Source organism: Corythoichthys intestinalis, chromosome 14 (assembly GCF_030265065.1).
Source record: "Corythoichthys intestinalis isolate RoL2023-P3 chromosome 14, ASM3026506v1, whole genome shotgun sequence".
Lineage (NCBI taxonomy): Eukaryota > Metazoa > Chordata > Actinopteri > Syngnathiformes > Syngnathidae > Corythoichthys > Corythoichthys intestinalis.
In genome coordinates, this window is record NC_080408.1 from 53523617 (window position 1) to 53550601 (window position 26985).

At 43.5% G+C, this 26985-nt stretch overlaps 1 protein-coding gene across 5 annotated transcripts in view; it reads left to right on the plus strand.

Moving 5' to 3' along the window:
* Positions 1-26985, plus strand: part of LOC130929678 (disabled homolog 1-like) — a 257976-nt gene that overhangs the window by 153508 nt on the left and 77483 nt on the right. For 4 of the 5 annotated variants that reach the window (XM_057857060.1, XM_057857062.1, XM_057857064.1 and 1 more), the window contains 2 exons: positions 5811-5930; positions 17194-17232. In XM_057857060.1, coding sequence (XP_057713043.1) covers positions 5811-5930; positions 17194-17232 — 159 coding nt within the window. The remainder of the gene's footprint in view (positions 1-5810; positions 5931-17193; positions 17233-26985) is intronic. The other variant, XM_057857063.1, reaches the window with a different exon arrangement.

Sequence of the window (26985 nt, forward strand, 5' to 3'; positions counted from 1 at the left end):
TGATACTACACACAGAGCGTATTATTAACAAATGTTAAAGTTGTATAATCATATAGCGAGAATAAAGAACGTCACTGACAAGCGCAGGCCCCCGCGAGTGGATAGTGAGGGGAATAGGATAGTGCGCCTACAGCTAACATGACTCTTAACATTGCATACCGCTTCAAGATATTCAATAGTATTTAGTTTTCATTCATTTTAAATTAATATTCTGTCCGAACAAGCTTAACAGAGAATCCACACCGTGCCATCACACATCAAGCAGATGAATATGTAACTTTTTCTCCGCAGTGACAAAAACTGCTGACTGTGGCCCCAGTAGGTAGGTAGCCTACCATATGTAGCATATGGAACAATGAAATTAACAGTTCACCTGCTGTGGCCTGAATGTAGTCTCACACTGTCCTCCTGGTGCGCATGGACTTGAATTGCGTGCCCGCTTGTGCAGTCCCTGTTTTTTCACCTCTTTTATCAACACCATCGCCGTTTTGGGGCTTTTTGAAGAAACTTCGGACACTCAGTTGCCTTGACATCTTTCAGAGTGGACTTCAGTTTTTTCCGTCACCGTTTTAAAAAATCGGTCAACAACGGAAAATATTCGGTAAACGCGAGCCCTGGTGGGAGTACTCCCATTGTGGTTGCTCATTATGTTTTATTTATTAACTCACCCATGCCACAACTGGACCTTACGCAGGCCAAACTTTCACATACTATATAACATAGTACACATCCTATGAACAACGTGATTTTGGTTGTTTTTCATTTTAGGTAGGCCAAATAAATTATATTAAAAGTAAACTTGTTAGGGAGCGCGATGGGAGTGGATCCCGGAGCAGACACTGGCACGAGTGTTTGTGGTCAAAAATGTTTTATTGTTGCCAGATCTGAGGGCACGTAGGCAGGCAGGGAGCTGACGAGGATCAAGGAAAGTATCAGGCTTGAGGTTCCGACGTGGGGAGCGCAGAGACAGGTCCTGGGACAAGAGCAAAAAATCATGAGCCGAGAATCACAGAGAAATGTATCAATGAGTGCGAGAAGCAACTGACGGTGGAAACAGACAAGTTGATCTGGTGACGAGGTGAGGCGTCGACTGGTTAATAAAGGTGGCTGATGATGATGCACCTGTGGCCGCTCCACCCGTCTGACCTGTAAATTAGAGAAATCATGCACACCTGCCGGAGCAGGCCCAGCCCTCAGGAGGAAGGGGCAGAGGCCCTAACAGGACCCCCTCCCCTACGGGCGCAACCTGGCGCACGACCGAGACGCCCAGGATGGGCACGGTGGAAGTCCTGGATGAGCGAACGGGACAACACCCATCAGGCCGGGATCCAGGACCGCTCCTCCGGGCAATAGCCCTCCCAGTCCACCAGGTGCTGGAGCCCACGGCCCCTGCGGCGGACGTCCAGAAGCCGCTCCACTCTGTAAGCCGGCTGCCCGTCGAGTGACAAAGGTGGCGGCGGAGGTTGAACAGGAGGGGACAAGGGACTCAAGGAAACAGGCTTCACTTGGGAGACATGGAAGGTGGGATGCACACGGAAATGGGCAGGGAGCTTTAGGTGCACGGCAGCAGGATTCACCACTTTGTGGAGCTCGTGGGGAGCGACGAAGCGGGGAGACAGTTTCGCGGACATGGTCTTTAGGGGCAAGGACTTTGATGAGAGCCACACCTTCTGGCCAACAGCATAGGACGGCGCAGGTGTGCGTTGGCGGTCCGACTGAACACGACTTATCTGAGGCATGTAGGAGCGTGGAGTGTGGCTGCTCCCAGACCCTGGAGCAACGATCGATATGCGTCTGGACTGATGGAACCGCAATGTCTCGTTCCTGTGTGGGAAACAATGGGGGTTGGTAGCCCAAGGAGCAAAGGAACGGGGACATGCCGGAGGAGGCGTTTGGCAGGGAGTTGTGTGCATATTCAATCGAATGAAGTTGGTCACTCCAGGTGTTCGGACGGGCCTGTGTGGTACAGCGGAAGGCTGCTTCGAGCTGCTTGTTGGTGCGCTCGCACTGACCATTGGTTTGCGGGTGGTACCCCGAAGACAGGGTTACACTGATACCTAGGACTGCGCAGAAAGCCCTTCAGACCTGCGAGGTGAACTGCGGTCCTCGGTCTGAGACTATGTCCACTGGGATACCATGTAGGCGGAGCACATGGTGGGTGAGCAAGTCTGCCATTTCCTGAGCTGACAGGAGCTTCTTGAGGGCGATGAAATGGGCTGCCTTGGAGAACCTGTCAACCACGGTGAGAATGACTTCGTTACCTGGCGATGGAGGGAGGCCGGTGACGAAATCCAAGGAAATATGGGACCAAGGGCGGCTTGGTATGGGTAATGGGCGGAGTTGTCCCGTGCTGTGTTTTGTGGAAGTCTTGCTACAGGCGCAAACTTTGCAGGCAAGGACAAATGATCTGGTTTCCTCGGACATGGAAGGCCACCAGAACCGCTGGCGCAGCACAGCCAGCGTCCTTCTGATTCCGGGGTGGCAGAACAGGCGGGACGAGTGAGCCCACTCCAGCACTTTGGAACGGACGGACTCGGGAACAAAGAGGTTAGATTGGGGACCCTCTCAGGGGTCCGGGTGCTCACCATGGGCTTCTTTCACCTTCCCTTCAATCTCCCACTCCATCGAGGCAAGGAAGCAGGTCTGTGGAAGAATGGGTGCTGGTTCCTCCCGTGGCTTGCAGATCTGGAACTGGCGGGACAGGGCGTAAGGCTTGGTGTTTTTTGAACCTGGAATATAAGAAAGCGTGAAATTAAAGCGGCAGAAAAACATTGCCCACCTAGCTTGGCGGGGGTTTAGTCTCCGGGCAGACTTGAGGTTTTCCAGGTTTTTGTGGTCAGTAAGCACAAGCAAGGGCTGGAGTGTTCCCTCTAGATCACAGGTGTCAAACCGATTCCAGAAAGGGCCAAGTGGGTGCTGCATTTTGTTCCAACCCATTCTGTGAGGAGAGTTTAACCAATGAACTTCCTGCTGAAACAAGCAGAACCTGACAAAGTTTAACTGATTACACATGTAAAAGATCTGATTGGTGAAAAGGTGTCCTCTTCATTGGTTGGAAAGCAAACCTGCACCCACTTGGCCCTTTCTTGAATCGGTTTGACACCTGTGCTCTAGATGGTGGCGCCACTCTTCCAAGGCCAGTTTGACTGCCAAGAGCTCTCTATCCCCAATGCTGTAATTGCGCTCAGCAGGAGACAGCCGGCGAGAGAAGAAAGCACATGGGTGCACTTCGCCATCGGCGGGCCGCCGTTGTGACAACACGGCACCCACGCCTATCTCTGAAGCGTCGACCTCAACAATGAATTGAAGCGACAGGTCAGGAGAGGCCAGTACGGGTGCCAGTAAAACGGGCCTTGAGGTCACTGAAGGCAGAACTTGCAGCATCAGACCAACGGAACGGTGTAGTGGTGGAGGTGAGGGCTGCGAGAGGGGCTGCAATCCTGCTGTAATTACGGATGAACCTCCGATAATATCTTGCAAACCCAAGAAAGCGCTGGAGCTACTTTCTGTTGGCGGGTCGAGGCCATTCCAGGACCGCTTTAACTTTTGCTGGGTCCATCCGCAACTGGCCTATTCCAACGATGTAGCCAAGAAATGTGGTCTCATTGGCGTGGAACTCGCATTTCTTGGCTTTCACGAAGAGTTTGTTCTCAAGGAGATGTTGGAGGACCTGACGGACATGTTCTTTGTGTTCGGAGGGGGTGCGCGAGAACACCAGAATATCATTGAGATACACCACCACGAACCTGTTGATGAAGTCTCTGAGGACATCGTTAACCAGGTTCTGAAAAACTGCAGGGGCGTTGGTGAGGCCAAAAGGCATGACTAGGTATTCGTAATGCCCCAGGGGTATATTAAATGCAGTTTTCCACTCATCACCTTCCCGGATTCGGACGAGATGATAAGCGTTACGCAGGTCAAGCTTGGTGAAAATGGTAGCACTATGGAGGGGGGTGAAGGTGGAGTTGATGAGTGGAAGAGGGTAATTGTTCTTTATGGTGATGTCGTTCAAGGCTTGGAAGTCAATGCAGGGCCGCAGGCCGCAACAATACCTCTTTTAAGATCCTCAGTGAGTTGTTTGCCATGTGGTGCCATGTTGGCACTTTCAGCGACCAGTATGAGAGAGTGTGAGAGCTGCACTACAAATTTGAACACAACTGCTCCCTATGCACACCTGGACCTAGTAAAACTAACGAGTCACATGACATTTTGGAGGAAAAATGACAAGCAGTAGTACTCAATTTGGACCTTTAGGAATGTAGTTTCCAAGGGGTGTACTCACTTTTCTTGCCAGGGGTTTAGCTATTATTGGCTATATTATTATATATTATTTATTTTGAGGGAAAAATAAATTAACTCTATTATATAAGCTGCACACAGACTACTTTTGTGTACTTTTGGGAGAAAGAATGTGGGGAAAAAAACGGAAAATCACATTGTTTGATTTTTAAAGAAATAAATATTTGGTCACCTACAAACAAGCAAGATTTCTGGCTGTCAATGAGGTCTAACTTCTTTTAACGAGGTGTAATGAGGCTCCACTCGTTACCTGTATTAATGGCACCTGTTTGAACTCATTATCGGTATAAAAGACACCTGTCCACAATCTCAGTCAATTACACTCCAAACTCCACTATGGCCAAGACCAAAGAGTTGTCGAAGGACACCAGAGACAAAATTGTAGATCTGCACCAGGCTGGGAAGACTGAATCTGCAATAGGTAAAACACTTGGAGTAAAGAAATCAACTGTGGGAGCAATTATTAGAAAATTGAAGACATACAAGACCACTGATCATCTCCCTCGATCTGGGGCTCCATGCAAGATCTCACCCCGTGGCGTCAAAATGATAACAAGAACGGTGAGCAAAAATGACCTAGTGAATGACCTACAGAGAGCTGGGACCACAGTAACAAAGGTTACTATCAGTAACACAATGTGCCTCCAGTGACTCAAATCCTGCACTGCCAGACGTGTCCCCCTGCTGAAGAAAGTACACATCCAGGCCTGTCTGCGGTTCGCTAAAGAGCATTTGGATGATCCAAAAGAGGACTGGGAGAATGTGTTATGGTCATATGAAACCAAAATAGAACTTTTTGGTAGAAACACAGGTTCTCGCAAAGGGACCAGGACGTCTGATCTGTGTAAAGGAAAGAATGAATGGGCCATGTATGGAGAGATTTTGAGTGAAAATCTCCTTCAATCAGCAAGGGCATTGAAGATGAGCCGTGGCTGGGTCTTTCAGCATGACAACGATCCCAAAGACACAGCCACGGCAACAAAGGAGTGGCTTCGTAAGAAGCATTTCAAGGTCCTGGAGTAGCCTAGCCAGTCTCCAGATCTCAAACCCATTGAAAATCTGTGGAGGGAGTGGTTGAGGTTTACCCATGTTGAAAATTACAGGCCTCTCTAATATTTTCAAGTGGGAGAACTTGCACAATTAGTGGTTGACTAATACTTATTTGCCCCACTGTATTTACTTCCTCAGTGTGAAATTTGAGCCTTGGAGCAGGCTCCATGCTGACCTTTATGTCAGGGAGTTCCGGCAAGAAATTCTCGCCACTTTCACCCCTGCTAGTAACTACAGTAAATATAACTAGTAATATAACTAATTACTCTTTTCAGCGAGTAATGAACTAGTGTGAGGCATTACTATTTCTGAGAGTAATTTGTAATACATTACTTTTTGGAGAAATGATCTCAAGCACTGTTCATTAGACATATTATTTTCATACTCGCTTTCCGGCCTGTATAAACTTACTCACCCTTACCCTCACACATTCCTCCTTCAATTTTCATTCCTGTGCACAGGCGGAGCATCTCATTATTGACCTGCGAGACCTCTTTACACTCATCTTTGACATTAAGCAGCGGGAGGAGTTGGAAAAAAAGGCTCATAAAGACAAACACTGTGATCAGGCGGTCTACCAGGTAGGAATAAAGGGGGGGAAAACTGTTATACAATGGTCCCTCGCAATAACATTGGATGGATGGATTTTTTGAAGAGGGAATTTTCTATTTTTTTTTTTATTTTTATTTTTTTTTTTACAATATTATGTGAGCATTACTTTAATAATTTAATAATTGACTGCAATTTAAGTGTGTGCAAATGCAATGTGCGCATATTTGATAGATTTTTTTTCATAAAATCCTCTACCTCAAACCATGTCAGGATATATTAAAGAAGAGCATCAAAGACTTCACAAAAAAAGGAAAAATACAATACAAGTTCTTACACTGCACAAAAGTGTATGACTGATTTTCTGCACACAACCTCAGTAGTCTACTTCAAGCTCATCAGGTGCTACTTGACACCCTCACTTCAGTAAGGCCCACTAGGTTTGATCAAGTCCTCGTTGTGTCCAGTAGTCAATTAACTATACTGCAGAATAAAACGTATTTCGCCCAGCACACATAGTTGTCAGTGCACTCAAGTTAGCTTAAATTAACTTTTACAGTAGCTACCTATTATAGCAATGATTTATATAAACACGCTTGTGTGTGCTATGACAGGTTGAAGGCCCCCCTCTACTCGCTAGCTAACTCGATACCTACAGGATACAATTCTGAACTGCCAAATTCCTAACCAACAGAAGTCTGCCCTCTACTGCCTAACTCTTAACTACAATTCCGCGATGAATTAATCAACCCTAATGCAAAAAACAAAAAAAATCTAAAAAGATTGAAGTTCCCCTAGAGATGTTGGAGGCTTGTAGGTGCTGTTAAAGCAGGTAAAAATGGAGAAAAGTACTGCTTAATATCCTTTCGGAGGTCATGGAGGTTTTTGGCAGTGCTCCATTTGCGGGTAAAAGTTGCTGAAATTTCCCTGGGAGGTGTTGGAGGTTTGTAGCAGGTAAAAATAGTCCTGGAGGTGTTTGGCAAGATAGGCTGCCCCATTTTCGGGGCAAAATGAAAAGACACATATTTAAAAGAAAATGTTATAGTAAATATATTTTCATAAAATTTTTTTTTTTTCATATTTATCTTTTCATGAATACTTTTTAAAACCCCGAAAATAACTGAAACCGCAAATTTCGAAGCGTGAATTGGCGAGGGATCTCTGTATAAATATAAGTGACGTAATGGTACACACAAGTTACAGTACGGGTACGGTATAATATTCCACTTCCTTCGATAAGGAAGGACATTAGGAGTCCTTTTCGGCCACCACCAGCTGCAGTCACTGTAAGTAATGTAAAAAGACGTCAATATTGTGGACAGTGGTTAACACTCCACTAATTTTGCTACTGACAGTAAAATGGTGTTATATTTGTATAGCGCTTTTCCACCTTTTAAGGCTCTCAAAGCGCTTTACACTACATCGCCATTCACCGACTGGTGAGGCAGCACTAGGAGCAGTGTGGGATTATATCGATAAAATTTTATTTGTAAAGCCCTATATTACAACAAGGTTGTCTCAAAGGGCTTTGCAGGGGCAATATGATACACAGTCAGAAACGGTAGATGAATTAATAAAGCTCAAGTCCTGGGCAACCCCCATCCTTAGACCCTCCATGTCGGCAATGAAAAACTCCAAAAACCATTTGGGGAAAAATGAGAAACCTTGGGAAGAACCAATGTCAGGAGTGATCCACTCCCAGGACGGACAGGCTATAGATGCACCAGGACTGATGGTGGGTATTAGCAGCAGGAGGTCCAATTTGTAGCGATGCACTGGAATGAAGAAACAAGAGGAGGTCCATCTAGCCAGATGAGATGGGGGGGTGGGGGATGCGGCTGAAAAACAGCTGGGTGACTAGTGATGAAGAGACTAGTCAACTAGATATTAGAATTAGAAAAGAGAAATAGAGTAAGAGAAGTGGTAAATAGGAGGAAATGAGGAAAAGGGGATAGGACTCCGTGGCTGAACTTCCCCAGCGTTATAGCTTCTAGTGCAGCTTAGACTGAACTGTGAATCTAGTCCGATTTTAAGTAGCCTGACCATAAGCTTTGTCAAATAGGAACTTTTTTGGTCTAATCGTAAATGTACAGACTGTGTTGGCTTCTTTAATACTAGCTGGAAGCTGATTCCATAAGACCGGAGCTTGGTAGCTAAAGGCTCTAGCTCCTACTGTACTTTTAGGGACCCTGGGAACTACAAGTAGACCTGCATTCTGAGAACGGAGTGTTCTGTTAGGGCGGTATGGAACCAGAGCATTGGTGAGATAAGATAGCCCCAAACCATTAATGGTCTTAAATGTATGAAGGAGGATTTTAAATGTAGTTCTAAACTCGACTATAAGCCAGTGAAGGGCCTGGAGCACAGGGATGATGTGCTCTCTTCTATTAGTTCCTGTGAAAAGTCTTGCTGCTGGACTAGCTGAAGACATTTTAGAGAACTTTTAGGACAAGCTGCAAGTAAGGATTTACAGTAATACAATCTAGATGTCACGAACGCGTGAATTAATTTCGTTTTTAGACACAGTATTTCTAATTTTGGCTATGAAAAAAATGTGACAGGTGAAAAAAGGCTGTTCTGCAGGTTTGTTTAATATGAGCTTTAAATGATAAATCTGGGTCAAATAGAACTTAAAAGGTTTTTAACTGGTGCTGGAGGCTACACTTACATTGTCCAGAGTGACTATCTGGGCAGTTAGAGAGTCTCTTACATTTTTGGGCCTATTATAAGGACTTCTGTCTTTTCAGGGTTAAGCAAAAGATAATTAGTGCTAATCCAGGTATTTGTATCTTGGACGCAGGTGCTTAGTTTATTCACTTGCCTGATCCGCTCAGGTTTAATTGATAGATACAGTTGTGTGTCGTCAGCATAACAATGAAAGTTAATGCTATGTTTTCTGAGGAAATTGCCTAAAGGAAGCATATACAGCGTAAACAAGATGGGCCAGAGGACCGACCCTTGCGGCACACCATAAGTGACTCTGGAATATGGTAATGATTGCTGTTTTACATTGACAAACTGGTACCTATTAGATAAGTAGGATTTAAACCAGCAGAGGGCTGCTCCTCTAACGCCTATGTCACATTGTAGTCTCTGCAATAAGATATTATGGTCGATTGTGTCAAAGGCTGCACTCAGGTCCAACAGAACCAGGATCGAGACTAATCCATCGTCAGCGGCTTGTAACAAGTCGTTAGTTACTTTGACTAATGCAGTTTCGGTGCTATGATGAGCTCGAAAGACTGGAAATGTTCAAATAAACTATTGTCCTGTTGGTGCTGACAGAGTTGTTTAGTCATTATTAAATAACTGTCATTATACAAATCATTATTATTCTGAGTTGTTTTCATAATTTATTTGTTTTGCTCTCTGTAATTGCTATTTGCAATAGTAACAGGAGTATTTATTAAGGATTTAGTGTAGGTTTTTGGGCTGTGGAACGAATTATAATGTATTCTAATGGGAAAATCCTGCACGACATATACGAGCATTTCAAATTACAAACAAGGTCTTGGAACGAATTAACTTCGCATGTAAAGTTACCACTTTACCTATTAGTGCATTGATTCATTAATTAAAATATATTCATTTATTTTCAAAATAATTTAAAAATATTTTATATGCAGCCTATGCAGACATTTTCAGATAATCATACATTAATCATAATCGAGAAAAGGTTTAATCCCCCCTCACAGCCCCCGGCCCCCCAAAAACAACCACTGTAAATTTCCTTTATATGAAGCAAGCTATTTGGAAAAATGACTTTCTCCCATTAAAATGATCATTTTAACTCTTTTCATTTCTACGTAGGAAACACATCAGCATATTCATGGGAAATGTAGCCCTGACCCCGTTCACCTAATCTGTTTGGTCTAATTAAAGGGCAGCTGAAAAGCTTTTTGGATGAGTGTTTTACCTGGTTAAATTGGCCTGAATGCATCATTCGCTGTCTCAAAACTCACATTACCAACAATTTTTTTTAATTGACCGCATAGTTTTTGAGTTACTGCCATAGCAACACCTTAGCAACGAGGGACGTGTGTTGCATGCTTTACTGAACTTTGTGTGTCAACCACAAATAGGTCCGTGTGACATCACAAACCCAACACATAACATCGCTGACAGAACACGTCCTCCTCTTAGAAGAAACTTTCAATAAACCACAATAGCTCTTATTTCTATTTCCCAAAACATTCTCATAGAACAAACACACGATATCTTTTACACATTTCCCCCATTCAACACAGCAATTTTCATTACACTTTTTTTCCCTTCTTCTGAAAGTCCAACTGAACAGGAGGACGGGACACTCGGACGGGACACTCGACCTGAAGATGTAATGCATTGTGTCTTCTCTGAATTAGATGTGTTTTTATCTTGTGGCATGTTGGTGGAAATAGATGTATTAACTTTATCTGACTCTGTCTAGTGTTTGTGTGTGTGGTTGTTGAAGTTCACGCAAGTGTGTGTAAATTCTCCTCATCAGTCCCTCATAATTCGCTACAATTTAGCCGTTGAAGCTGGTTCCACAACTGTACCCTTCACCTCTTCTCTCGGGAGCCACACATTTTGGCCAGGAATAAATGTTGGTAAAGGAACGGGCCTGATGACGCTGATTATATTTGCGCTGTTGCTTTTCCTTTGCCCATTTCTCTGATGCTCTGAAGCCTTTGATGTTTGGCCGACGTGGCTGCAGGTGCACGGGAAGCTGAGGAATAGTAGAGCGTAGCTCTACCCATCAGGGGCTGAGCATATTATTTTTTTATTTTCCAGGGTTGTAGCACGGTACATTTACAAAGCTTTTTGTCTTCTCACCTCCTGCTTTCCACAGTCCTTTTATAGTCGCCACTACACGCTCTGCCTCTCCATTCACCTGGGCATACCCCGGGCTGCTAGTAAGGTGGGTAAATCCATATTCCTTAGCAAAGTCTTTGAAGAGAGAACAGCTGTATATGCCGTTGTCGGACACAACTGTTTGTGGAATTCCATGTCTGCTGAATGTGTCCTTCGTGGCTGCTATGACTGTATGGGCTGACGTAACATTGAGGTGGCGTTGAGAAGTAGTCAACTATCAGCAAGTTTGACTTCATCTCCCAGAAGAATATGTCTGTCCCCACTCGATGCCATGGACATTCCTGTACTGGTGTGGTCATCAGGGGCTCTACCACATGACTCATGTGCACCGACAGACCCAGCCACCAGATGGACTAGCGGGGCCTCGCTATGCACCAAACAATGCCGTGGTGACCAGTGTGTATGTCCAGGAGAACTTCTTTTCTCATGCAGCGGGGAATCACAATCCTGCACAACCCTGCGCTGCGGGAGGCGGGATGGGCTGCGCAGAACACCGCCCCCCCCCCCTGCCTTCCCTCCCACCCCGGGCTGGCTGGGTGGGGGCCCTGGGTTGGTGCCCCGTCTCTGCTCGTCTGCATGGCTGTCGAGCGCCTGGTGGGGCTCGTGTGTGGCGGGATGTGATAGGGCGTGCTCGGGTGGGGGTCCCAGTGCCGGGATTGGCGATGGGGCGGAGTAGGGTCGGTTGCCAATGGGCTTACACTCACAAAGGATTCACACGATTACTGGGTTCTAGATCACAGAGCTGATTTGTGTACACTCTACCCCTTTCAATCACTTAGCTTATAGACACCCCCGTCCCTCTCTCTCCCTGGTCAACAGGCCCCCACATGATGTTAACCGGAAATACATCTAGCTGAAGATAGCACCAACATATTAGTAGTTAATCTAGACGTTCACTGTATTTCTTCTTGTAATTTGTGTTTCTTTTCTTCTGTCCCCCCATAACCCTTTCCTGTTAGCTCCTTTGTCATAATTAACGAGGTATGTTGAATGATCACAATGGGAGTATGTTGGACTCTCAATGTGAAACAATGAAACTGTTCAGACTCACAGGGCACTTAGACTTCCATTCTCTGTGTCAAACAGCTGAAAAGGACAGGTTTAAAAAAAAAAAAAAAAAAAAAAAAAAAAAAAGGAATCACAATCCTGTTTCCTCTGAGATGTAGTCCACCAGCCAATGTGAGATTGTCCTTCTCTGGCCATTATGGTGCCAGCTCGGGAGGAAGAGAATTCTTCTCTGGCCCCTTAGCAGTACTCCATGAGCTTGGCACATACTGAGTCCGCTTTTTGTTTCTCAACAATTTCCTTCAGCCTTGTCTATGTAGCTAGCAGGCTGCTTATGACCGCATCCACAAACACAGCAACCTCTTTTTCTTTATCTTGGTTTTCCTGTGTGTACATCCTCCTCATAGGCGTCTTGTAAGCGTGTCTGCGGTTATCAGCTCCTTACTTGGCACATGCATGATGTCAAAGTTGAACTTGAGTAGCCTCAGACAAAATCTGAGGACTCTTGGGGGAAGCTCATCCAGAGCTTTGGTGCTCAGAAGTGGTACCAGTGGCTCATGAGCAGTCTTGAGTCTGAATTTCAATTCCAGTAGGTGAAATAACAGCCACTCGCATGCCAATGTAGCCACCAAAGCTTCTTTCTCTATTTGTGCATAATATCGCTCAACATCGGGCAACCCTCTGGAAATAAACAGCACTGGGTTCCACTTGCCATCTGTCTGGGGCTGTGTGAGGACGCTACCTAGCCCGAACGATGAAGCATCTCTGAAAACGCACGTCAACACACATGATGAACTCAGCTCACTCACAAGTTTTTAGAAAGGCTCTTTTTGTGCTGTGCCGCTGCACCATTCATTTTCCTCGCTGAGAAGATCTTTCAAGGGTCTAGTGTATGACGCTTGATGGGTGAAAATACCTCCCCAGGTAATTGGCCATTCCTATTACTCTCCTCACTCCTCCCGTCGGTCGGTTCAGGCAAGTCCATTATGGCTTTTATTTTACCAGAATCTGGTGCCACCCCATCTGCTGAGACGTTGTGTCCGACGAACACGATGCTGGAGATCTCTGATCTTTGGAGAACTCACATTTCTCGTTCAGGGTCAAGCCCTCGGCTTCCATTCTCTTTAGCACCTGATGGAGCCGTGCGTCATGTTCCTGGTTGTCTTTGCCATAAACAAGTATGTCATCTGCATGACATACTATTCCCTCACAGTCCTCCAACATCTGTGACATACGGCGTTGAAAGTTCACGGGGGCTAAGCGGATATCGAATGTTAGCCGGTTGAATGCATAGCAGCTGTTGAGATAATTATCGAGGTTTGATTGATTAAATATTTGCTTGGTTGGTTGATTGAATATTTGCTTGTGCTCATATATACCATAAATAATACATATTGCCATATTTTTCTTACGTATATAACCAGTAAATGATTATTGCTTGCTATACCAGATTGTAGTATAATGCTTAAGTGTTACAAAGAGTAAAAGAGGGTCGGGGTGGCTTCATGGCCGCGTCGTTGCGTAACTAGACCTTCCAGGCATCCTCAGCACCTGGGGTTTGGACTTTCGCCTAGCCCTTCGAGGACAATTTTCCATCCGAGGACATCTTCCAGGGCCACAGCGATGCATAACTGGAAGTGTTTGGACTATTTTGCTGATTGTTTAACGTTGCATAACTAAAAGTGTCTGCATTATTTTGACTGTTTATATTATTTTGACTGTTTATATGATTGTTTTGATTGTTTACATAAGCTCTTGCTCCACACACGTGTATCACTTAATTCCACCTACATGCACACACATATCCAATCGAAAACCACATGGGTGTCGCCAGCTTGTTTTTTACCCTTCCCCTCAGGGCGGCCTCAATCTTGTTCAGGGAAAACCCCTAAATAAAATACCAAGGAGGTTTTTTGTCCTTTAGATCAATCTTGGTGGCTCACGAGTCACATGTTTGACCTCCTTGGCCAAGAAAACTGAGTGTCTTCTCTCCTTATTTTTGGGTAATTTTACAATGTCAACCTAAGGATCTATTTTTTAACTTGACAGCGGCCAAACGGTGTGATAAATCTTGTCAAAAGTGTGCTCTATTCTGACAATGGGATTTGCCAAAATCCACTTGGTGCATCTAATTATGTAAACACTTTTGCTGCTGCCAAGCTAGCCAGTGTGTGGTCTACTGCTGGCAGGATGTGGCTTTCTCTCCGCACCCACTTGTTGAGGTTTGTCAAATCAACATACAGCCAGATTTTGAAGCTTTGGGCACTATGGCTATGCCCGCACCCCACGGTGTAGCCTGGGTTACTCTCGAAATAACCCCCATGCTCTCCATGCGCTTGAGTTATACCCGTACCTTCTAATGCATAGGCAGTGGCACGCATCATGGAGATGACAGGGCGAAGGGGACTGCCCCTGGCTCCAACAGAATTTTGTATGGCTCCTTTAATTTCTCCAAACCTGAAAACATACTGAGCCATGATATCCTTCTGCTCTGCTTTAATTGTGTGGAGGCGCTGAATTAAGGTAATTGCTTCAATAGCAGGCAGGCCTATCAGAGACTTAGTTTATCAATTACAGAAATGTCTTGCTCAGCCTTTCTGTTCTCAATGCTTAATTGCCCCTTAAAGAAGCCCCTTACCTCCAGCTTGTGATTTCCTGGTCCATACAGCATCTTTCTTGTTGGCTGCAGAACTCCATGTATTTTGTGGGATAACCCGCTGCCTGGGATTGTGTCACTGTTGTGCCTGCGTCCAGTTTAAAGTCTTTTCGCCGTTCAGCTTCAACAGTTCATTTCACTCGCTATTTTCCCGTGGAATCATTTTTCCAAGGATCCCGTGGAATAACTTCTCCAAGGATAAAATAATCCTCTGCCTCCAAACTGTCTCTGTTTTCCTCTGTGATGTTGTGAACGCCGGCTTTTGATTTTCATTTCTTGGCAAAATGGCCCTTTTTGTGACACTGTCTGCACTCCGCATCACGAGCAGGGCAATCTTTCCACATCTCCCACACTCTGTTGTCTGGTCCGCCACCGTCTGACATCTCGTCGATCCTTTTGGTTTCGCTGGCCAACTGCTTTGCTGTTTTTGTATCGCCTCAACATATCCAGCCATGGGCTCCGTCCCACGCAGAGCAGGCTGCTGCTTTTTCACTGCTTTACTTTGCCTAACTTTGGTCATCATTGTTTCAAACGTTAATGAGGCAACTAGCTGTAGATTTTCAGAAATCTTGGCATCTGTAATGATCAGGCACAGGGAATCCTGGGATGGAACAAGATGTCAAATTAGCTGGTTGTCAAATTAGCTGGTTGTGAGAAATACCAGAATGCTGTACGTGACTGACGGGGATGCCAAAAGTGTTGGTCTGGTGGCAAGCATCAACGACGAGCAGGCTTATGAAGGCAGCTGATTGTGATGGGTCGCAACTGTCATCGTTCCCCTTTTTGGCCTCTAACCTGCAATCAGGGAGCCCTAACAGACAACAGCTTTGAAAGCCTAGGAGGATACAACGTAAGTAGACACTTACTGACAATTTGATACATTTATTACTTGATCGCAACCTGTTTTTTGTTGTTGTTGGTGTTGCTTTCCTGTCATAAGACAGCTGACTGGTTGTCTATTTATGCCAATTTGATACATTTATTACTATATCTATATAACTACTCGTCTGTTTTTGCAATTATTGATCATTATAACACACACTGACGGGGGCAAGAAAGGTTCAGAGAGAAATTACGATGCTAGATGCCTACCACTCTTTCTTTGGTAAAGTGTCGAGCTCCCAACCGGCGTCATCACCTACATCTGCTGTGCCGTCGTCATCTGGTCAGGTTCAAACATGTAGGGATTAATTGTAGATAATCTTCCTTGGAGCCTTTGCCATCGTTAGCGTCACGAAAGAGCGATCCTGAATGGTTACCTTCGGTGGAAATATCACTGATATCGTTGCTGCTGCTATGCTCGGTGTTTCATCTGTTTTGTTCAGGAATTTACACACTTCCGGATTTGGCAAGGACTATTAACAGAGTGCACAACACCTTAAAAAAAAAAAACACACAAATTATCCTCGCAGTTGCGCGTTAAAAATGACATGGTTGTTTTGATGAACTCGTCCAAAGTTTATATTCATAAAATTACTCCGAAATCCGATAAGCTCTTCACCTGCTCTTTAATGTCCTGTCCCCAACAAAAAGTGTACATGCAGGTTAGCCAATGCTGTTATAGCGTCCCTACCAATGTTGAGCCCAAACCTTTGGCCAAGAGTTTGGCCAAATCAAACATGTAAATCAGAAAAATGACTTCCATATCGGCTCGGTCTAACCCCAGGTTAACAACGACCGCCATAGGTGCTGTCCTACAGGGTTATGGTGGAAACTAGAAGGAGAGGAGGATGCTAGATTTTTAGGAAGAAAGAGAAGAGGAACACCAAGAGTCTGGAATTGGGATTTGGAAGTGTGACTTTCTGACTGGGTTGATCAACAGGAGGTAGAGAGCTGTTTGACATGATGTAGAGGAGGAAGGTGGACATACTGTGTGTTCAAAAGACCAGGTAGAAAGGGAGCAAAGCTAGAAGATTATGAGCAGGGTTCAAGTTGTTCTATCATTGTGTAGATAGGAAGATAAATTGAATAGGAGTTATCGTGATAGAGGAGTTTGTTAGGAATGTCCTGGAGGTCAAAAGAGTGTCAAATAGAGTGATGAGCCTGAAGCTTGGAATTGAAGGTGTGGTGATCAATGTTGTTAGTGGGTATGCGCCAAAAGTAGGATGTGAGCTAGAGGGGATGGCATGGCTTAGTGGTAGAGTAGTTGTCCCCCAACCCAGAGGTTGTGGGTTCGATTCTCTGCCCTGATGAACTCATCTAAGTATCCTTGAGCAAGATACTGAACCCCACATTGCTCCTGGTGCTGCGTCACCAGTAGGTAGATGGCAATTTAGTGTAAAGCACCTTGAAAGGTGGAAAAGCGCTATACAAGTATAACACCATTTACCCTAAGTCCATAATGATTATATAGAACTAAGCGCAAGAACATAGATAAATGTAGATTTTAAAAAAAGTATTCAATACTTTCCGCATTGTATCTACTAAACATATTTAGTTAACCTCATAGCATAATTGCCTAAATCAGGGGTGTCAAATACTTTTTGATTCGCGAGCCACTTTCAAACAACAATAGCAAAGAGAAGTGAAAAATGCATTGCAAAAAAACCCCTGAGGTATCAGGAGGATAGGCAAAATTTTGAATACTGCTCCTACATTAAATTCAATAATTATATTGTTTTGCCTTTGGGTGGACAGTAGTAGTGACACAGAAAATGTACTGTCTCTCTGTGATAACACAAATAAAGTTGCTAGGTATGCATTCTGGCACAAAAAGGCCTTATTTCCACACCATTTTGCTGCATAATGTGCCATATGGCTTCTCTACTCCTGCCGCATAGACCATCCTTGAAGACGAAGTAGACGATCCAGTTTACCAGGTAGGCTTGAACACTCATTTCCCAAGGACCTGCATGGTTTTGTTGTTTTGCGCCTGCTTCTCTTTAGAATTAAAAAATATTTGTTTTTTCATATGTATTGCATACTTTGTCAATGATCTACTCATACAGGGTGATCCTACCCCACAAAAAACTGGCCCGGGATTATGATGCATCATATCTTGACAACCCCCCCACCCCCCAAGAATAAAAGGAGACTCCAGACTTCAACTACTTTGTTTTGTTCAGAACATCATGTTTAAAAAATGACAGTAATGTAATCTCTTCTTTATTCTACAGCAAGTGCTCATGATAACCACCATTCACACCATGCATTTCTTGAGGCGCAGCTAACAAAAAAAAAAAAAAAAAAAGACATCCTTACAAACAGACTGAGGAATGGCTCCGTGTACCATTTGGCCTTTTGTTTTTCTTTCTAATTTTGAAAAACAAAAAACGAGCCCAATTTTGTTTTTATTTGTAAGCAAAAACAACAAATGAATCATCTGCAGTTTCCCGATTAAAAACTGGTAATTCAATAATGGAAAACGAGCACTAATCCGTTATTCCGATGTCCGTCGAAAAGTCGAAATAACAAAATACGCCCAATATTTGTTTTCCATGATGGTTGCTTTTACAATGAGCCTTTACCCAAAGGCGATGCTTTTCTTCAACAAGACGAACAAGACTCTGCTGCAGCTACACAATATTAATTTATAAGAAGAACAACAACATCACAGTGTACCCATCACATTGGGTATGGTGTTCTTCGGATGCAATTCAGTATTCTTTCTCCTCCAAACACGAAAACCTGTGTTTCTACCAAACGTTCTATTTCGGTTTCATCTGACCATAACATTCTCCCAGTCCTCTTCTGGATCATGCAAATGCTCTTTAGCGAACAGCAGACGGGCCTGGACGTGTACTTTCTTCAGCAGGGGGACACGTCGGGCAGTGCAGGATTTGAGTCACTGGTGGCACATTGTGTTACTGATAGTAGCCTTTGTTACTGTGGTCCCAGCTCTCTGTAGGTCATTCACTAGGTCCGCCCGTGTGGTTCTGGGATTTTTTCTCACCGCTCTTGTTATCATTTTGACGCCACGGGGTGAGATCTTGCATGGAGCCCCAGATTGAGGGAGATTATCAGTGGTCTTGTATGTCTTCCATTTTCTAATAATTGCTCTCACAGTTGATTTCTTTACACCAAGCGTTTTACTTACGTATTTACGTTTTACAGTGTATCAAATACTTGTTCTCCCCAAATACACTATGTAGCCCCCCTTAGCAGTCATTCTTTGTCCCGCCGACGCTTTGAGCCCTACTTTGACCCCCTCAGAATGCTACTAAACTCACCAAACTCAACTGCCAGGTGAATAATGGTGAAAACTTTGATAAAATGTAAATAAAATCAAAATCAAAATATGCGTCAATTGTGTAGCGCCCCCCAAGAACAAAACCCAAAATTTTTTTTTTTTAAGTTGAAAGAGGAGGTAACAACGCAAAGGTTAAAACTTAGAACACATCAGTATTATATGAATGGGATACCATACGCGGTGCCCACACTGCCATTAGTACTGTATCCAGTTTTCTTTGGGTGGACAGAGCGTGTCCGTGGGTGAACACTGCCCACCCCTGCTACCCCCCACCCCCACCCCGGTAACGCCCCTGCGTTCAATGTATTTTTTGTTGTTGTTTGTGTTTCTATTCTTCCTTCTCTTGTGTTTCTTTTCTTCTGTTCCCCCATAACCCCTTCCCGTTCATCGCTTTGTCATAATAAACGAGGTATGTTGAATGATCACAATGGGAGTATGTCAGACTCTCAGTTTGAAACATTAAAACTGTTCAGACCTGCTAAGAAATGTCTTGATGAGAAGCATTGTTGATGTGCATCATGGCTCGGTCAAAAGAGCTGTCTGAAGACTTGCGATCAAGGATTGTTGATTTGTATAAAGCTGGGAAAGGATACAAAACCATCTCTAAAAGTCTGGATGTTCATCACTGGACAGTCAGAGAAGTTGTCTACAAATTGAGAGAGTTTGGCACTGTTGCTTCTCTCCCAAGGAGTGAACATCCACCATATATGACGCCAAGAGTTGAGCGCAGAATACTCAGAAAGATTTTTTTTTTTTTTAAACTAGCGTGTCTGCTAAAGACTTACAGAAACCACTGGCACAGTCCAATATCTATGTGTACACATCAACCAGATAATTAAAAAAAGAATTAAAGAAAAATACTGCCTATTTGCATGATTACGTAGATATTTATTTAGACATAAATAGCAACCTATTCCAAACTATCAAGTGTCAACAAAACATTCAAGAAAAGTCAAAATACAAACCCTGCAAATGGTGTCTCCCTGGTGCCATGTCTTTGTGTGCTGGTCGCCACACCCAGAGGCGTAGCAAGGGTCCCCAGGGGCCCCAGGCAACAAGCAACATGGGGCCCTTCGAGCGTGTGCAAGTAAGGTAATACAGTAATAGAAAAAAAAAAGAGTAGCAAGGCAAAAATACCACCATCGGATGCGGAGGTACAGTATATACAGTGGGGAGAACAAGTATTTGATACACAGTCAATGGGAAAACCCATTGGCAGTGTATCAAGTACTTGTTCTCCCCACTGTACCTTTGTGTGAAATCAGTAGTCAGATTGGCCCTACGACCCACCAAATTCGAATTATTCCGTAAAAACCACTGATTGGTGGACTACCGACCAAAATGAGTATTACAGTTTCTAATAAAATTGTTTAGAATTATTTTAGATGCATATATGTTATATTTTTCTTATAGAGTACTGGACGAGGAATACGATAGACCCATTAATAGACTTTTTTGGAAAAATCACCATTTCTTTAAGTCGTCACATGAATAATGAAGTGGCCTGTGAAAATCTACTTAAAACAACTCGGCAAGGACTTTCCAGAGAGTACTTGGTGGGTCACTCTTTAAACAATCATGTGGTATTAATAGCTGGTTGGACTTTCTTAAACATCTAAGTGACATGATAAGTGCTGATTGGGACTGATAACAGAATTGTTAGATAATCTGCCAAATGATTCCATGGTATTGAAACACTCCCTACACTTGTCGCTGCCACAGTGCAGTAAAGCTGCGTGTGCTAAATCTGTTGGCCCTCTGGGGGCAATTGCCTGGTTTGCCTAATGCAGTACTTCTCAAATGGTGGGGCGCGCCCCCCCAGGGGGGCGCAGAGCGATGCCAGGGGGGGCGCGAGTGACCTCGGGGAACATGCTTTTATTTTTTTTATTTTTTTTGCCGTACTAGAATAAAGTGTACTTGCACATCCACTCCGTGGGTGGCAGTGGCGCTCTCATTTTCAAAGTGCGTGCAGTATTTTTGAAGTAAGCAAGAGCACACGGAAGAGACTCATGCAGAGCTGGACTCACGCAGCGACCCACTGTCTTCTTCGGTTCTCACGTGTCCGGCCGAGAAGTGCCGTTTTCGGCTTGGGATCGTCACGACCACCGCCCTCACCTACGGTTCTACCTCGGCCGCCGAGAATGCGCTTTTTTCGGGCCGTTTGCCTTTGACTTTTAATATAGTGGGAAATGAGGAAAGACCACTGTTTACTGAGTCTAAAAATGATTATAGCGGAGAAGCCAAATCAGTTAAGACGCCACTTAAAGACATTCGACCTCAATCTCATTGATAAGCCGCTTGATTGTTTTTCAGCGAAAATGTGCCGAATATTGCCAATTGTCACAATCGTCCCGCTTTGTCAGTGTTATATCAGTAAACCAGTGAGCACTGTGGTGAATCAGCGAAAATAAAAACTTTCCTTCTGTCCAAAGACTTTTTTTCCCCCCTTCTATTCAGTTTTGTTTTTCAGTCAAATTTTTTGGCACGTTGTCCTGAAGAGTAAATGTTTCTAATCAATTTGAATTTGTTATTATTTACTGATTTTATTACATTTTATTTTTCAGTATCAAATGGTCAAAAATGTACCTTGAGTGTATTTTTACAGTTTGGATGTGACTTTTTTTTTTTTTTTTTTTTAACTTCAGGCAAATTGATGCGCGTTAAGTCTTTTCTGTTACAAGCAACACAATGTTAACTTTTTTAACTTTGTACTTTTTTTCTTTAATAGAAAAAAAAGGACACAATGTTAGGCTGAGGCGTACTTATAATAGTAATATAGACGAATGATACTATTTACAGTGGCGGCAGAGAGTTGGGGGGGGGCGCGAAACATTTACGTCTTCCTTGGGGGGGGGCGTAACAGAAAATAATTGAGAAGCACTGGCCTAATGGGACGCGACACCTCTGGCCACATCTATTAATTCCTTTATGGCAGCCGGCTAGCCTACCTTGGTTAACCAGTGGGACTGTGCGGGACTATTTGACATGAGACAAATAGTTAAACAACTGAGCCTCAGGGAGGCACACATACACTTTATGTTTTACCTCTGCCTAGGGGCTGCAGGCGGGGGCGAGGAAAGGACGTTTGGTCACGGACGCTGTAAACAGTCGGGGTTAGAAGGATGGATAAGCAGAACGGGATGCAGATAGGTTAGGTGCTTGCGGCCCAATTTTATTCAATCAATAATAAAGGAGAAAAACAAATCAAACAAAGTCTTCGGTTTCTGGGGCTCACGGCCTTGACGCGGAATGCCACTTCTGGGGTTGCTCCTAGTGATGGGTCTAGGGACACCAATGCGCCGGCGTGCGCACTGAGCTCATGGAGCAACCCCTGCGTCGGTGTGCGTATCGCTACAAGAAAATCAGGTGACCGATGCGTGAACTCAATGAACTGTGTCGACACAGTCATGACTCGGCAAAGTGGTTCAAAAGGAAGTGCGTCTGTCAACGCGATGGAGCTGCTGAAACAATCCACATCTCAAGGTTACATGGTCTACATGCTGTGGAAATGGAGGTAACACAGGGAAAACGCTCTTGTCATCTTCCATTCAAAATACAATTAATTTAAAAGTAAGTCTTAGTTTATTAGTGTGACAGGTACATGCGGGTTCGTCGTTTGCTGTTTGTGGAAATATCCCTTTTGATGCCTTCAAGAGTTCCTGTTGGCATTTCACTTGCTAGTTTAGTGGTTAGAGCACCTGCCTGTTGTCCTCAACGCGTCGTGCGCGCGGGTACGAGTCTTGGTCTGAATGTGTTGAACGGATTGCGCGGCGCGGCTCCAATAACACTGGTTATATTATTAACATTTTTTTTTTTTCAGGTGAAATGTCTTATTTGTACTTTCAACCTGTCATATACAAACAGTTGCCACCTCCTCAATGCTGAAGGATTATCGGGCCAAGCATGAGAATGAAGTTTCTGATAATCCCAAGATAAACACAGGTATAGAGCCATTCCTTTATTTTCCCTCAGTAGCTTTTTTGGTAATTTATTAGAAATCGGTAATTAAGTTATAATTTATTTATTGTCCACTTCAATTTTTTTCTGATGGGCTATGGTAGCACTTAGATGACGAAGTAGGGAGTCGAGGAGGCAACGGAACTGTAGATGAAATTGCAAAAGTGCAAAGATGCATGGCTGAGCCGAACATGGCACGCAACGCAGATTTTCTTCAATACTGGAGGAGCCAATGGACATCTTATCCAAACCTCTTTCAAATGGCTAAAAAATTCTTGTGCATGCTGGCATTGTTAGTTCTATACGAGTGTGTGTTGTCCACAGCAGGTGAAATTGCTTGTTTAAAAAAATAAATAAAAAGGAACCAACTAAATTTTAAACATTAAAAAAACTGTTTTTGAATCAAATTTTATCAGAACAAAAGGTCCACAAGCATCCTCATTCACCCATTCATTATTACTTACATTTTCACGTTATGACATATGTTCACATAATTTAAAGATATGGAATAATGCAATATGAATGCAAAGACTTAAATGATTTGATTATACATGCTATGTCATCAATTCAGAGTCAATCTGTCAAGTGGGTTGCCTGTCAGTCTTCAATGACACAGTATCCACACTGTATCAACACAGTGTGTCACTGTGTCAACACGTTTCAAGAGGTCTCACAGACCCATCACTAGTTGCTCGTTAGTCCTGGAGAGAAAATGTTAGAATGGGTTCCCAGTCAAGGCTAGAGATGGGATGCTCGAGCCTTCCTACTCGAATCTGATTCGAGCAAATGAAGTAGAGGTGTGTCAAAGCAGTGTTCCGAAAACGGCGTCGAGCAAGCCAAAAATCACGTGACCACTGCTGACGAGGCCTCGAAAGTCACAGATGTGTCAGCGAGTCACACTGTTTCCACAGGAAAATGAAAAAACGATGGGAGCCCGCCCACTCAATCGGTGGGAACGCAATAAAAAGTGGCAGAATAACGTAGTTATTCGGCGGTTTTTTGAGAGGAGGAATTTTCGCGAGTGCTACAAACATTTGCTCATTTTCAAGTGAGAATATCATTATCACTTTAATTAAATTCATTCACATTGTTATGCACTAGATAGTGGCATACGTTTATTTAGAATAGATACAAATACGACACAACCACCCCCCAGAAATTATACTTAATTCAAAAATAAAATATTTCACATACCTTTACTTACTTTTATTTGGCTCAATTATTTCCATCTTATGATTTTGGAAATCTTTATAGTATGCAATAAATAATATCCCTGTTCCTAAGCACTGTGCTTACTGTACTGTAATATTTACAAAAAACTAACAATACAGAGTTACTCCCCGACATCTAGGACGAGCCACTTACAAGACTAGAACTGTCGTGTATTACAAATACTGCTTTGAACACGTTTTCACAGACAAAGCAATGACACGGGCTTAAAAAGGTCAACTTTATTGTGTAAATCACACTTAATGACGACATGATCTCACAGTTGAAATAGACGACATCCACTTAATTCTATTGAAAATATGTAATGCTGAGGCAATTTGACAACTTTAGTTTTAAAAAGAAACATGCACTGTTTATCCAGTAGATTGAGCTCTTGCAGTGTGTCAAACGCCTCGAAACAGTGATTCAATTTAGGGCAATTGTCTCAAAATTGGTTCATCGTTTTGGAAAGCCTCGGTTTTTCCATCCCTAGTCAAGGCTTCAAAATAGCAGGTAGAAGCGCCTTAGCCACCATCAAACGCTACCACATACTCACGTCTCAAGGGCCTCATGTTGTGATTTTCTCCCTCCTTTTATACGCTGGAGAGAGCCCCTTGATTGGCAACTAGAGGCTATGTGTGGCCAAATCAGGCAATGGATTGCAGGTATGGTGGTCACCTCTCTAGAGAGTTGCTTTCCAGGGTGTTGATTATTCTTGTGCTTTTCGTGGTGTTCCCTGTGAGGTCGCTGTCCAAGGTGCCTAACGTCTGTGGCGAGCCCTGTGGAACTAACCACTGGGGCGCCACAATGTGCACAAAGGAAAGTTCTCCTCACACACATCCTACCTTGTGGCTCCGCTGAACTCGACTGCACGCCGATCTCTCAACGTTGATGTCTTCCCCGTGCCGTTAAGCATTTATTTATGCCGTAATCATGTTGCACATGTATGTTTATGATATAATTTTGTTGTATAACATTGAGAGTCTAACTTAATGTAAAAGAGTGCTTATTCACCACCACAAAGGTTTTGGGAGCAAAATCTGAGAAGGGTGCAAAATCTGATAGAACACCGCATTCGTGTACATGCAGCATTTTAATGTATATTTGAGAGGACAATAAAACTATAAAATCTAAATGATATTATACCCCATTTATTTTGGTCGATTTACTTCAAGTAAAAACGAGAGTAAACCTCAACTTCCGCACTTTCAAACGACCAACCGGCGGCACATAGGTGACGTAATTACAACGTATAGTGGCTTCAAAGATAGCATGCGTTGAGGACACGAGGGCACGTCCTTAGACTTCAAGGGTTAAAAACCTTGATACGGGCCCTTGCTCGGTTAAGACTGGCATTCGTCTCGTTCTGTTTTAGTCTCCCAAGACACGTTTTTAGCTCATTATCGTCTGCTCATCTTAATGAAAAAATTGCTGGTCGACAGTATGCAGTATTTTCGTTATTGTCACGAATTGAGTTGACACAAACTTAAATGTTTCTCAAAAACCCAAAACCACTTTGTGCTGTTTGTGTTGTGAATACGGATAGTGGGCATTTCTTCTCATTTTATGCTCGCATGTGGAAAAAAATACATCATCTGTACGGATACTCGGGGTGATCAGGACATGCATGCTCTAGAAGAGTGGTCCCCAACCTTTTTTGCACCACGAACAGGTGTGATGTGGGCCTTTTTTTCACAGACCAGCAATGTATGGCAGAAAAATACAGTAAATATAAAAACACAACAGGGCTAAAAACAAATGTTAGGTGCAGGAATACTTACCAGACGCTGAATCAACCTTTTTTAACGGCGGCCTCTCCTAAAACTTGACGGTAAATATCCGTGGTAACAGGCATAACATGTGCTTCTCCAATTGTGAAAGGTTTTTTGGCTTTAGCATTATGGTTCACCATGAGGTATGACGCTCTCAGTGCATTCGTTTTTGTTGATGTGGTGGCCCTCACTTATTGTTTCTGTCCTTCGTGCTCGCGCTTTTTTGTTTGAAAAATTCCAAAGGCTTATCCATTATTCCAGGGTGCTTAGTCTCTATGTGCCGAAGCAGTTTTGAAGGCTTCATTGCCCTCTTTGCTAACTTTTAGCAACATATTATATAGACTGGACTTCTTCTGACTCGAAAGGTGGCCGCTTTCCAGTAAATAGCTGCCCAAAGACATCTGTTTTTCAGTCATCTTCGCTAGCGTGTGGGCTTTTTATTTCCTGGAACAAATCTGATGCACCCAAGTTTAGGGAATTGAAAACAGGTTCCTTTTGAGAATCGGTACCGTGCGTTTTAATTCCATGTAACCTTTTGGCAGTTTATTTCACGATTCTCTTATAGATTCCAAACAGCACGAAGTACGTCACGTAATTTACACATGTCACGCACGCTCGATTCTGCAAGTAAGACTACATGATTATTCAAAGAGTGACCACCCACCAAGTACAATCTGGAGAGCGGTCGGCAAATGACTTTGCATGGATTTTCACAAGCGAAGTCATTATTCATGAGACTACTTAAAGAAATGATGATTTTTCCCAAAAAGTCTATTAATAGGTCTATCGTATTCCTCGTCGAGTACTCTATAGGAAAAATATAACATATGCATCTAAAGTAATCCTAAACAATTTAATTAGCAATTTTAATACTCATTTCAGTCGTTAATCCACCAATCAGTGTTATTTTTTTCAGAATAATTTGAATTTGGTGGGTCGTATGGCTAATCTGACTATTGATTTCACACAAAAGTATATACATCCGCATTCGATGGTGGTACTTTTGTGTTACTGCAACTAAGGGAAGTGGATGTTCCAAAATACTTCCCGAAATGCACCTGACGACTACAGCCAATCAGCGTATTTTCGCCCGTAATTCGAGATAAGATGGTCCCATTGGTCCCAAACCACTTTTATTATACTCAGTATCAAAAGACCTTTCCATAGAGTACTCCAACTAGGAAGTTAACAAATCCAAATTAACAGTGGATTGTGCTAAAAATCCTCTTATATTGTATGAGATCCAACCGTCCTTATGTAATTACACCAACCTAATTATAAACTATATAAATTGTTCATATTTGGGACAACAAAAGAGATACTCTGCCCCTGCTGTCTGGACTAGCTGAACACTTTCTGTGTTTGCAGGCTTTACCCTCCATCTGAGAGGGTGTTCTCCACTGCTGGAGACACCATAAATCCAGAAAGATCACGTATCCTACTGA